General features: G+C 37.8%; 1 protein-coding gene across 8 annotated transcripts in view; it reads right to left on the bottom strand.

Moving 5' to 3' along the window:
* The window catches only part of LOC128691401 (homeobox protein abdominal-B), a 741,469-nt gene that overhangs the window by 47,349 nt on the left and 681,620 nt on the right, over positions 1 to 12,500 (bottom strand). Inside the window, exon 6 of one of the 8 annotated variants that reach the window (XM_053780258.2) lies at positions 4,253 to 4,306. The exons of the other annotated variants lie outside the window; for them this stretch is intronic. Within the exon in view, the coding sequence (XP_053636233.1) occupies positions 4,253 to 4,306 (54 nt within the window). The remainder of the gene's footprint in view (positions 1 to 4,252; positions 4,307 to 12,500) is intronic. 8 annotated transcript variants of the gene reach the window in all.

Genomic DNA, 12,500 nt, shown 5'->3' on the forward strand with positions numbered 1-12,500 from the left:
CTACTGGTATGATTAGATTTCCACCATAAAAGATTGGAAGACCTGAGACCCACATAGAGGACCAAAAACATTGAGAACAAAACTTATGGATTAAAAAGAGGAGATAAGTCAGTGAAACTAGGTCTAGTACTCGCACAAAATAAATCTAATAAAACTGTAGTGAATCACTGGGCGTCAGCGAGCATTTGGTACTGTCTTGAGAATTTAGTCCCCTCAAGGAAGGTTCCTTGACGCTGGTGAGGGGCTCTTGCTCCAGGGAATTGGATCTGTGCTCCAGTTCCCTGAATTAAGCCTGAATACCTTCCACATCCCCCCGACAAGCTCTGTATAATTCTACGGGTTTACCACTTCTCCTTGATTATAATAATAACTGAGAATTTGGTAAAAATAAGAATGTAGAAAAATGAAGGAAACGAGTAAGGAGAAATGGAATTACAAAAGGGGAAACTATGATAGCATAGGGAATTTTCTGAGAAGCGCAGTGGGAAAGAGAACTCGATGGCAAATCTGCACAAGCAAAGACGAAATAGTTAAAGTGTGAAGGAGCAAAGGAAATATTCTTAGCAAGCATGAAGAAAAGAAAGCAGAGAACCCATGGTACAGCCAGAAATACAGAGAAGCTACGGAGATGTGCAAGAAGGCTTGGAAGACATGTAGAGTATATCAAAACACTGCTAGAGAAATAACCAACACTTAAAATGAGTAAGCAGTTGTAAAATGAAAGACTGGAAGGCAGTTTCAAAATGATATAGCATATATGGCATTGGAGAATTTGTAGAGAATGTTCATAGAGAAAAGCAACACGGATTTTAGGGACAGAAATTCCTGTTTTACAAATTTACAAGAAAGTATTTGATACAGTACTACACCAGGGAATAGTAGTGAAATTAGAATGAACAGGGCTAAAAGCTGAGTAGAACAAAGAATGAAACATCAAAATGGGAGAGTAACGAGAAGAAAAGGGGGATCTCGCAAGGCTCAGTACTAAGACCGCTACTATTCATTATATATGTCAACGACCTACTAGAAGTGATAAGGTCTTACATGTCACCGTTTGTTGAAATAAAACTAAAGAGAAATAACAAGAGAGGACAGAGAGACTTGTCTTGTGAGGCTTGTGCAAATTGCACATGTGGTCCAGCACGTGGCTACTAGAGTTCGATAAACACAAATCCAATGTCATACGAATTGGAGAAGGTGAAGGCAGAGTGGACAGAGGGTACAGCATGGATGGAGAGCTGTTAATATTAGAGAAAGGAACCTGGAGTAAATGCACTACAAAGAAAACAGCCAGTCTAGCACAACACATCATCAGTGGCAAATGCAAGATTAATAAATATCAGAGCAGCATTAAGGAACTTGAATCTTTCAGAATTTGATTCAAAACATATATTGACCTAATCACTGAGTATGGAGCCTTAGTATGGAGTCCAAACCTACTCAAGCACGTGCAGGAGCTCGAAAAAGTCTAATGATTTACATCCAGACTAGTACGAGAACTGAAAGGAATATTCTGTGAGGAGAAGCAGAAGGTGCAGAACCATACGACCTTGGCGGAGAGAAGGACCGAGACATAATTACAACATACAAAAATCTTAAGAGAAATTAATAAGGACAGACTGCTTGAACTAAGAACACTAGAATTAAGGAGACTCAAGTGGAAGATGATAAACAGTGGGGATATAAGAACCTGTTAGACTGAAAAGTGGACTGATTCGGATGAGACAGTGGTGGAGGCTACAGACTGAAGAGAAGTTATAAGGTCCAGGCGGCCATAAATCCGTGATGCCGAAAAAATAGTCTAGGAATCAGGACCAGGAAGTAAAATGGGTAAAAGCAGGGATTAGTGAAGGAGAAAATAAAGAGTGGGTAAAAAGGAAGTGAAGTGGAACTTACTTCTAGAGACTACATTCAAGTCAGAGCTGAATAACTGAGCTCATCAACTCCCTTGAATAAGGTTCAGATCATAGAAGGATTTGAGTTAGATTTGGGTAAGAAGGGAGGGATCTGAATGAGGTTTAGAAGCTGATGGAGATATTTTGAGGAGTTGAGTGTAGAATTTAATTGAGGTTTGGGTGAGACGAGATGCACTGAAGTGGAAGGACTTAAATGCTGTTTGTGAGGTAAGGGTTTTGAGTGAAAACTGGCATTTGAAAGAGAGATTTAAGTGAGATTTGTGTAGGGAGGGATTTTGACAAGGTTTCCAAGTTGATAGAGTAATTCGAATTATGAAAGTTGAAGGGATTTCATTGAGACTTGAGGGTTGACGGAGAGATGAGTGGAATTTGTGGTAGACTGATAGATATGAATAAGGTTTGAGCAGAATAAATGACCTGCGTGAGATTAAGGAGTAGATAACGTGTCTGATGGAGATTTGGCAGTAGATGAGGAACTGGCGAAGGTAATAGTTGATGGAGAAATTTGATGACTTATTCACCTGGTTGATGCCGCTTTCAACCTTGTTTACATATCTGGACGTCGATCAAAACAAAACAGGGAAATTCTCATTCTCTCTCTCTCTCTCTCTCTCTCTCTCTCTCTCTCTCTCTCTCTCTCTCTCTCTCTCGCTCATAAAAGAATTTTTCATATACGACGTTATTCACATGTAAACGAACATGAGTTCGTAATATATCTTCAGAATAAAAAGATGGTGAAATTTATAATTATAAGAAGTGCGTGTGCAAAATATCAATCAATAATAATTATACAGTACAGCATTACCGGTAATAAATGTGAGAAAAAATAGCGAGCAAGAAATAAAACGCACACACGCACACACACACGTAAACACACACAAAGCGTGAACTAAGTGCTTTTAATTAAAGTGTGACTCTCATTCATTTATATATATATATATATATATATATATATATATATATATATATATATATATATATATATATATTACTAAATTGTCTAAATACTTTTAACCAAATTAGGTAATAATTTACAGAGTTAAGGAAAGCAAGGAAGGTTAAGATTAAGTAATCACATTTTTATTAATATGTGAATGATTACTAACATAGCCACTGATCCTAAGTTATGTAGGTACATTGTTATGGTTATCTTTACATTGTGCCTGTCTGTTATCTTTTAGATTTTCTGTATGAAGAGTTGTACGGCCCTTATGGGTTTAGCTCTTTGTAATGATTATAGTCTGAGGATCAGCCAAATTATAACTCTGAATGCCCATCGTTACTAAATTAATAAAGCATATTGTCTTGAAAATTTGTTTTTTAATAACTGCGATGCTCATACTTTTGATATAGTTGATCCTTTATTTCACATGTCAAAAAATTGCTTCACGGAAGAGGCAGCAGGACAATAGAAAAAATAATGGAAATTAGTAGCATTAACCTCGCCCATTATAAAAGTTTATGTAAGAGTGATACAACGTCAAGTTACTGTTTTATGAGAAAAGGAAAACAAACTGTATACCGCATCAGTATAGATTAAGAGCAGGAAAATTCTATTAGATGATAAAATCACTGAGGCACCGAATGAGGCTGATGAGGTCGTCACGGATTTAGCAAAAGCATTTGACTAATGCGATTATGGAGTGACACTCCATAAAATAAGGTCAAAAAAAAAAAAAATGTTTGGTACTGCTAGGTACGGTCCTGTGACCTTTACTGTTTCTCATTCACGTGGGTTAAGCCTTTTCTTGCGAATATATTAATAGAAATACTATTCCTCATTCTCAGAGAAGAATCTGACGAAAACACAAAACACAACATCGCATCATCGGTCGCGAACGATACTAAAATAATTATAAAAGTTGTGTCTGAAGAAGTCTTCCAGTGGGCACAGGAAAATATAACCTTAAGGAAAATATGATCTTAACTAGTAGGCAACACTTAGAAAAGGTAATTACTCCTCTTTCAAAATCATTCTACATACTCACTATCACGTGGAACTGTAATGTATATCAACAGCTAGTACAGCAAATGAAAGACAAAGAATTTTTTGATCACTCTTCTTTCTCCTTGCTTTTCCACTTTGAAACTGGCCTAATTTACTTAAAAGTACTCAGAAAATTATTTACTATTCTCTCATCGTGGTTATTTTGCATACTAAAGATCACATGCTGTCGTGATTCCTATGCATATATATATATATATATATATATATATATATATATATATATATATATATATATATATATATATATATATATATATATATATATATATATATTGTACACACGTATAATTATTTGTGTTTATATATAAAATTCAACATATACTCATACCTAAAAGCGGGGTCCCCTTCCCCCCGTAGAGCCAGAAAGTCCCGGAATGCACATCTGCAAGCACCCAAACGTTAAAAACCTTAATAGGGAGGAATGGCAGATTGGCAGCGGGGGGGAAAACATGGCAGGGCAGGGAGAAAGGAGCTCTCTGGCAGGGAGGGAAGATATGTGTATGGAGTGAGGGAGTAAGGCACGAAGATTCGGTCGAAAGGAGTTACAGCAGTAGTGGTAATAGTGGTGGATGGCTGAGAGGATGGTTGTTGTTCCTGTGGGTTAAGCTGATTGCAGATGGAGTGGGGATTTTTTTTATTTCATAGGAGTGGGGGGGAAGAACAGGGAAGGAAATGATTCGGGGTCGGACAGAGCAGTGAAAAACGTTGTGGGTAGATAGGAAGAGAGACGAAAGAAAGGCTAAGTGGCCTGAACACTTTGGATGAGTTTTAAAGAATGGTTTTTGCCACATAGTGACAAGTTTTTAAATTGTATGGTGGGGTTGATGTAGTAGTAATTTTGATGAGGAATTATTGCAGGGGTAATGGTGGGAAGACTAAGAGAAAAAAGGGGTATGAGAGAACATAACATATTGACGTTGTGTAGTGGAACACTGCCAAAACGGGGTAAAGAAAATAAATGGGAGGAAAAGCTAAATGAAAGGAAAAAGAGAGAGAAAAAAATAGGGGTGAAAGTTAGAGGGGGAGAAAGACAGAGGGAGAGAGTATTAAGGACAAATAAATGTCGAATATTGGAAAGATAGTGAAATACAGAGGAAAAGGACGATTAAAAGAGAGTGAGAGAGAGAGAGAGGGAAATGAGCGAAGCTTAATATAATAGAACTGTGGCAGAAATAAGAAAAATAAGAGGAAAGCGAGAGAGCTAGAGAATGAAACAGAGTTTGATGGAGCAATAACGAAGATGGAAGGAGAGATGGACGCTGACCGCACTGCTGGCATGAAATAGATAGTATGGAAAATGATGGAAGTCTTCTTTGTTGCTGCGACCAGTGAGGGAGTCTCAGAATAGAATGAAGTAGATAAAGTGGAGAAAATATAGTTCAGTAAAGATAGTAGTGTAAATAAGGTGAAGAATATAGGTAGTAGTAGCTTATATGATGGAGTATGTACGGATACATATGTATGTATGATCTAGTATATATGAAGAATTTGCATATCTTTTCAGTTCGTGTAGTATATATGACGTAGACAGGGTGTTGCGAATATGGTGGATTATACTGTAGTAGACAAGGTCATGTAGATAAAGTGGAGAAGAAATATGATAGATAAAACTTAGTGTATATGACAGAATAGAGTAGATAGTGGTGAACAACAGAAGAGAAGTAGATAGTGTATTAGATAAATAAAGTGCCAAAGGAATCAGGGAATAATAAAGAAGGAAGTGGAGGCAGATTCTTAAAGAAGAAAAACTCCAAAGGAAATAGAGAGGAAAACAATACACTTAATGAACGAAAAGGAATGGGAGACGTAAGAAGAAGAAAGGCAATAAAACAAAATCCCTAAAATACATTGCAAAATTATTTTTTTAAATAATATAGACTTAAAAATCTGACAATTTTTATTAACAATAAAGAAACTAATAATTATATATGCAAAAAAGCAGGACATAAAAACACATTAATAAGGCAAAAATGATGATAAAAAGAAAGATTAAAGAAACAATATGAATAGGAACTATAGGAGATAAAACAATAATGAAATATAAAATAAATAATCGATAGAGGGGAATGTTGGAGAGGAATTACTGACATCACTTGCTGGGGTTACTGCTGGGGGGCTATAGACATCACTTTCTGGGGTTATAGACATCACTTGCTGGGGTTATAGACATCACTTGCTGGGGTTATAGACATCACTTGCTGGGATTGAAGACATCACTTGCTGGGGTTGTAAACATCACTTGCTAAGGTTATAGACGTCACTTTCTGGTTATAGACATCACCTACTGGGGGTTATATACATCACTTTCTGGGGCTATAGACATCACTTGCTGGGATTGTAGACATCACTTGCTGCGGTTGTAAACATCACTTGCTAAGTTTATAGACGTCACTTTCTAGGGTTATAGACATCACTTGCTGGGTTATAGACATCACATGGTTCACTTGTAGACATTACTTGCTGGGGTTGTAGACATCAATTGCTGGGGGTTGTAGACATCAATTGTTGGGGTTGTTGACATCACTTGCTGGGGTTATAGACATCACTTGCTGGGAGTTATAAACATCACTTGCTGGGAGTTATAAACATCACTTGCTGGGGTTATAAACATCACTTTCTGGGGGGTAGCAGTGTTACTTGATGGGGGTATAGACATTACTTGCTAGGAGTATAAACGTCACACTGGGCGGGGGAGGGAGGAATGTTATAAACATTACGCGTTGTGAAAGAATGACGAGAAGTCAAAGAATAAACATTTTCAGAGTAGTAATAAGAATGTTGAAGAGAAATGTGAAAATGAACCTGTGTGTGTGTGTGCGCGGGCGCGTATGTGCGTGTGCATGTGTGCGCGTGTGTATGTGCCTGTGCGGGTGTGTGTGTGAGAGATCTCAAACAGATGAGGCTCTAATATGATAGGAGAAAATTTATTGTTGTCAGGAGTAAACACAGCGCACTGGCAGGGAAATTTGCAAAACGGCGGGCAAAACTTCCCTAAAAATCTTAGGGAGAGAAAAGAATGAGGGAAAGGAAGGGAAGAGAGAGAGAGAGAGAGAGAGAGAGAGAGAGGATCAAAACAACGGGGAGACAATACTTGATAACTCGAGAGTAGGCAAAGGATGATAGCGACGATGTTTAGGATAACAGGAAAAAAATTATGATACAAACAGAAGAATGGAGTTGAAGGGATCAACAATCAACGTCGGGGAAAAAATGGGCACAGAGGAAAACATTTTTCCTAGGTAAGGAAACAATATATGTTTTGGGGAAAAGTAAAAAAAAAAATGAGATGGATATCCATGGAGGAGAACACTTGTACTGCAGGGACAAAAATGGTGGGGAGAATAAGTATATTCTAGGGGAAAAATGAGGAAGAATAGCTGAGCGACAGGGAAGAAAAACTATGTGGTTAAAAAGTATTGTTATAGAAGAGGCAAGAGAAAAACCAGCGTTTTAGGGAAGAAAAACTGTTTAGCGGGGGAAAAACAGGAACGATGAACAGAGTAGAAATATTGTATGGCAGGGGAAACAGCATGATAGGGAGGAAATGTATTCTAACAAGGGAGAAGAACAGTGTGATAGGGAGGAAATGTATTCTAACAAGGGACAATAACAGTGTCCAATACAAGGCAGAAAGGCGTAAGGAGAGGAGGTTGAGGTAATCAGTCCCTCAGCCTTAAACAGAGAAAATTTTAGAGGGAAAGGAAAAAAATATGATGATGAGAGAGTAATATCAAAGCTCGAGCCAAAAAAAAAATCTCACTGAAATAGAAATATGGGGAAGAAAAAATTAACATTACTGAAAAATTAGTTCAGAATTTTCTTCATTTGAGAGATTAGTATTATTTAGATACTCAAAAAAGGAGCGAAATACAAGCTGAAGCAGCAATGATAATCGATGAATCCCAGAAAAGCCAATAAACTAAAATACAGAAGAAAGGAGGATAAGAGAAAGCAAAAGAGAAGAGAAGATAATGAAACTCTCAGCTAGTAGAGTTGAATGATAGGCCATTATACATTATGTAAGGGGTTATACATGAACACATATAAAGCAAGAACTACATAATGTAAAGGGTTATACATAAGCACATATACAACAAAGCATAATGTACATCACTACAATAAGTAACTTCCAAGGTGGAAGAGCAAAACTTATAAAATAAATATACATACTATTTATAAGTAAATTTAAAGAGCAAAATTCATAACCTTGAAACATAAAGAAAAAAATCACATAATTACACACACACAAACACACACACACGAACCACACACACACACACACACACACACACACACACACACACACACACACACACACACACACACACACACACACACACACACACACACACACACACACACACACACATACTAGTTAGGAAGTGGAATAGTTTGGGAAGCGATGTAGTGGAGGCAGGATCCATACATAGCTTTAAGCAGAGGTATGATAAAGCTCACGGTTCAGGGAGAGTAATCTAGTATCGACCAGTGAAGAGGCGGGGCCAGGAGCTAGGACTCGACCCCTGCAACCTCAACTAGGTGAGTACACACACACACACACACACACACACACACATTATGTTACAGAATACCACAGCTATGTACATAAGAGAAAAAATAACATGCAGAAATTAAACCATAGAGCATGTTAATAAAAAGTTGCATAATTAGAATAAAGGTAATGAATCATCGCAAGTTAACAAATAGGATTATATATATATATATATATCTTAGTGCCAAATAAGTAAAACTTGCAATTTTGGCTTAAATAGTAACGCTGTTCTTGCCGAATAATGGAAGCGAAAATTAGTATATGCAATAATTTCGCAAAAATCATTCTGAACTTAACGAAAAGAAATATATTTCATGGTGTTCGTTTATTATTAAATTATTGTAAACTTATCATAAATATATTAAGTTGGATTAGGCTAAATTAAATTGCGCTTGTTATAATAAGGGTAGGTAAATTTTCTAAGGTTCTTTTGGCACAAAATTATTAATTTTTAAATTAACATAAATGAAAAAGTATATCTTTAAACATATAAGATTTTTTTTAGAGAGAATTTAATTTTAAACGAGTTCTTGCTAAATGACCAATTTTACCTATTCGGCACGACATATATCAGGAACGTCGAAGAATAAGTAAATATAAAATAATAGTGATAATTTATGAAAAAGAGAAATTATAATTAGAAATTTCCAAAACTTAAGAGTTATATAAAAATAAAAAGACCATTTCCTATTTACCCTTTCCCATCAACCCTATTCCATCCATCCTTCCCTATCCACCCTTTTCCATCCACCCTTTCCTGTCTACTTTCCACCAAAATATAATATATATTCTCCATGAAAACACAAATAAAACAGAATTGCTGCCGTGCGTAGTAATCACACTTATAAAACTCTCCTGATTCTGACAGATTTGTAGGGATACAAACATTTGCATTACAAACAACACCAAAACAGTACTTGTTTAGCAGAAAAAAGCACAGATATTAAAGCAAAAAAAAATAGATCTGGCAACACTGACATCCCCGACTAAGCAGTATAGACAAGCCAGAACTTATAGGAAAAAAAAAAAACATATTTGGTCTGGCAATAAAAGCAGGACAGATCCATCTACAAAAAAAACATACATCTAGCAATGTTAACGGTGCAGACTTAATAGGAAAAAAAACGCAAAAGAAAACATCCATTAACAAAAAAAAAAAGTCGAGATAAAGTATCAAAAACTGTACAGATCTGGCAACCAAAAAAAAATTAACGCAGACCTAGCAAAATAAAATTATTTCGATCAGGTAGCAAAAGTAGCTCAGATCCAGCTGAACAACTACACAGATGTAGTAACAAAAACAGCATAGATTTATCAACCCAAAATAAAAAAATCAACAGGAAAGCACAGCATCCAAAACAACCAGAAAGGTAAACCTAACAAATGGATATTACTTTTATTTTTACAAAAAAAAAAAAGAAAAAAAGTTACAGCTATGGTGTTGACGGGGCCCTGGGCGACCGCTATCCTAGAACCATGAAAAAAAAAATCATGAAACGTAATGTATCTCCCTTTTAAATATTTAAATTACGTTCTTAAAAATATGGAGGAGAGAGGCGCTTCAAAGTGCTTTCAGATATTTGAATGTAAACAAATCATTATGAGACGAGTGGGGGAAACGTCAGAATTGGGAGATAAAAGACGAAGTCGTCGCTAACGAGGGTGTAAGGAGAGGGGGCGACAGAACCAACAGAGGAAACACATAGAGGAGAAAGAGCCATAAAAACTAGGGTGCGAACAAAGGGCGATGAAAGAGACAGAGAGAGAGACAGAGAGAGAGACAGACACAGAGACAGAGAGAGAGAGAAGCAGTGACTCAAAATCATTAAACAAACAAAGCAGGTCACGACAGAAACTAGATATCAATGACAACGCAGGAATTAAGTAATGTGTAATGAAACCTCTCAGACTTTTCCTTCAGAAACCCAAATATATATAAGAAAATTTTGTTGTAGACTAGCAGAAGATAACCTGGAGACAGTTCTCGTCATCTATGGCAAAAGCATAGACCTTGCTGAACCTGTCTAAATTTTGGGATCACTGTCGGAATATTCTACTCATTTTGAGGAAGCACCTGAGAAGCCATTATAATCTAAGGTAGAAATGTTCGATTAGAGAATGAGGAGGAACAATGGACCAGCATTCTCGTTTTATAGTTTAGCATCTTTGTTATGTACCCCATACCCATCGTGTGGGTGGTAGTCGAAAGATTACTGAAGTACATAATGGATCCAGGGACTGGGCCGCAAATTCTTGATAACTGAACAAGTTACAGTTTACCTGGAGTTTACCGGGGGTTAACGCCCCCGCGGCCCGGTCTGTAACGAACTATTTACATGTTTACATCTGGTCACAGTCGTGATGATTTATTTATGCAGGTATGAATTAGGTTATTCTCCTTGCTGAATTCGAAGCTCTTAAAAGTCAACTTAATAATATTTCTTTACGTCTCATTGCAGCAGTTATGAAGCTCGTGCCAGCACATCGAAGCCACGCTCCAGCAGTCCAGAGTCTTGATCCAGCAGTTCTTAATGTTAACCTCTTCCTTGATGGTGTAGTGGTCTTGAGCGTCGAGAGTTTGGTTGGTATTCTGGGTGCAAGTCTCAGCCATTCACAGTATTGCTAAAGAGATAATTAATGCCGTATAGCGTTCATAACATCAATTATTTCTTTCAAATTAGGGATAACTTTCGTTATTAACTTGAAATTGGCAATGATTTATCATAGACCCAAGTAAATGGCATTCATTTTTACACCTTGCTTTCTCTACGACTGAAGAATGGAACAGACAGAATTATAAAAATATCTGGAAGAGAGAGGCAGGAAGAGAAGAGAAGACAAAAAAAAATTAACTGTTGAAAGGGAAAGAGGGATGTTTAGCAGTTACCCAGGAGCTAAGTGGGTCTAACTTCCCTTCTCTACCAACCAAAGATGGAACGGAACAGGATTAAAGTGATTTCGTTCTTCTAGACGTGAGCTGCCGACTTACTGTTTCTTAACATGAACCTTATTATTTTCGATATTGATTTTTCTGTTTATGCTACGGCGACTTTGTTTTCCAGAGGAGCAACGTGATGCATTTTTATATCCAGGTCGTAAACTGCACTTTTTCTTTCTTTCTTTCTATCTCTCCATCCATCCAATTCCCTTCCTTTCAGTTTCATTTTACGTACTGGTTGAGAGGATCGAAGCAAACATTAGCCAATCTAGAGTTAGTCTTCAGAAGCCAAAGAAACAAGATCAGTTGAAGGAGGGAGGGCTTCTACCGCCTCTCTCTCTCTCTCTCTCTCTCTCTCTCTCTCTCTCTCTCTCTCTCTCTAACTCATCCCTTTCCTCACACCAATTTCACGAAGAACTCCTCTCTCTTCTCTTCCCACATTTTTTCTCATTTCATCCTCTTCCTCTTCACCTCGTCTTCATTTTATGTTTCCATTTTCCATTTCATCTTCTCTCCTAATCTCTCTTCCTTCTCATTCATCCTCCTCCAGTACAAGTGGCATTGTTAAGGTCTTCCTTCTCTTCCTTCTTGCTATCCATCTCTCTTTTCGCTCCTTTACCCCGTTCCTTCCCCTTTCCTACTCCAGGAAGCCCATTACTCTCCAGGGAGATCCCTACAAGAGAGCCCAATCCCCTCTGCCCTGGAGGACCTCCCTTTCTCTCTTACCACTAGAATCACCCTTTTCCTAAAGGGGAACCCGACCCCCCTCCCCACTCGCCCCGTGGGAGTGGGATGTCCCTTTCCCCAACGACGTTACCTCCACCAGGCTCCACTTTCCCCTCTCCCCAGGGCGCACCTTCCTCCTCCCCAAGACGACCATCCTCCCCGTAGGGGGCTCCTCCCCCAAGACTGCCAGAACTAGCGGGTGCCAAATCACCGTAGGCCGGGTGATTCTCCTCTTGATAGGCCTAATGATGGCCGACTTCCATTAGAGAGGTGCCGTCTGTTAAGTCTCCCTCCAAGACTTTATTTTTATCACAAAAAAAAATTGCAATCAACCTCGACAAAAAAAAAAGAGGCAAAAAT

Source organism: Cherax quadricarinatus, chromosome 36, assembly GCF_038502225.1.
Source record: "Cherax quadricarinatus isolate ZL_2023a chromosome 36, ASM3850222v1, whole genome shotgun sequence".
Taxonomy (NCBI): Eukaryota; Metazoa; Arthropoda; class Malacostraca; order Decapoda; family Parastacidae; genus Cherax; species Cherax quadricarinatus.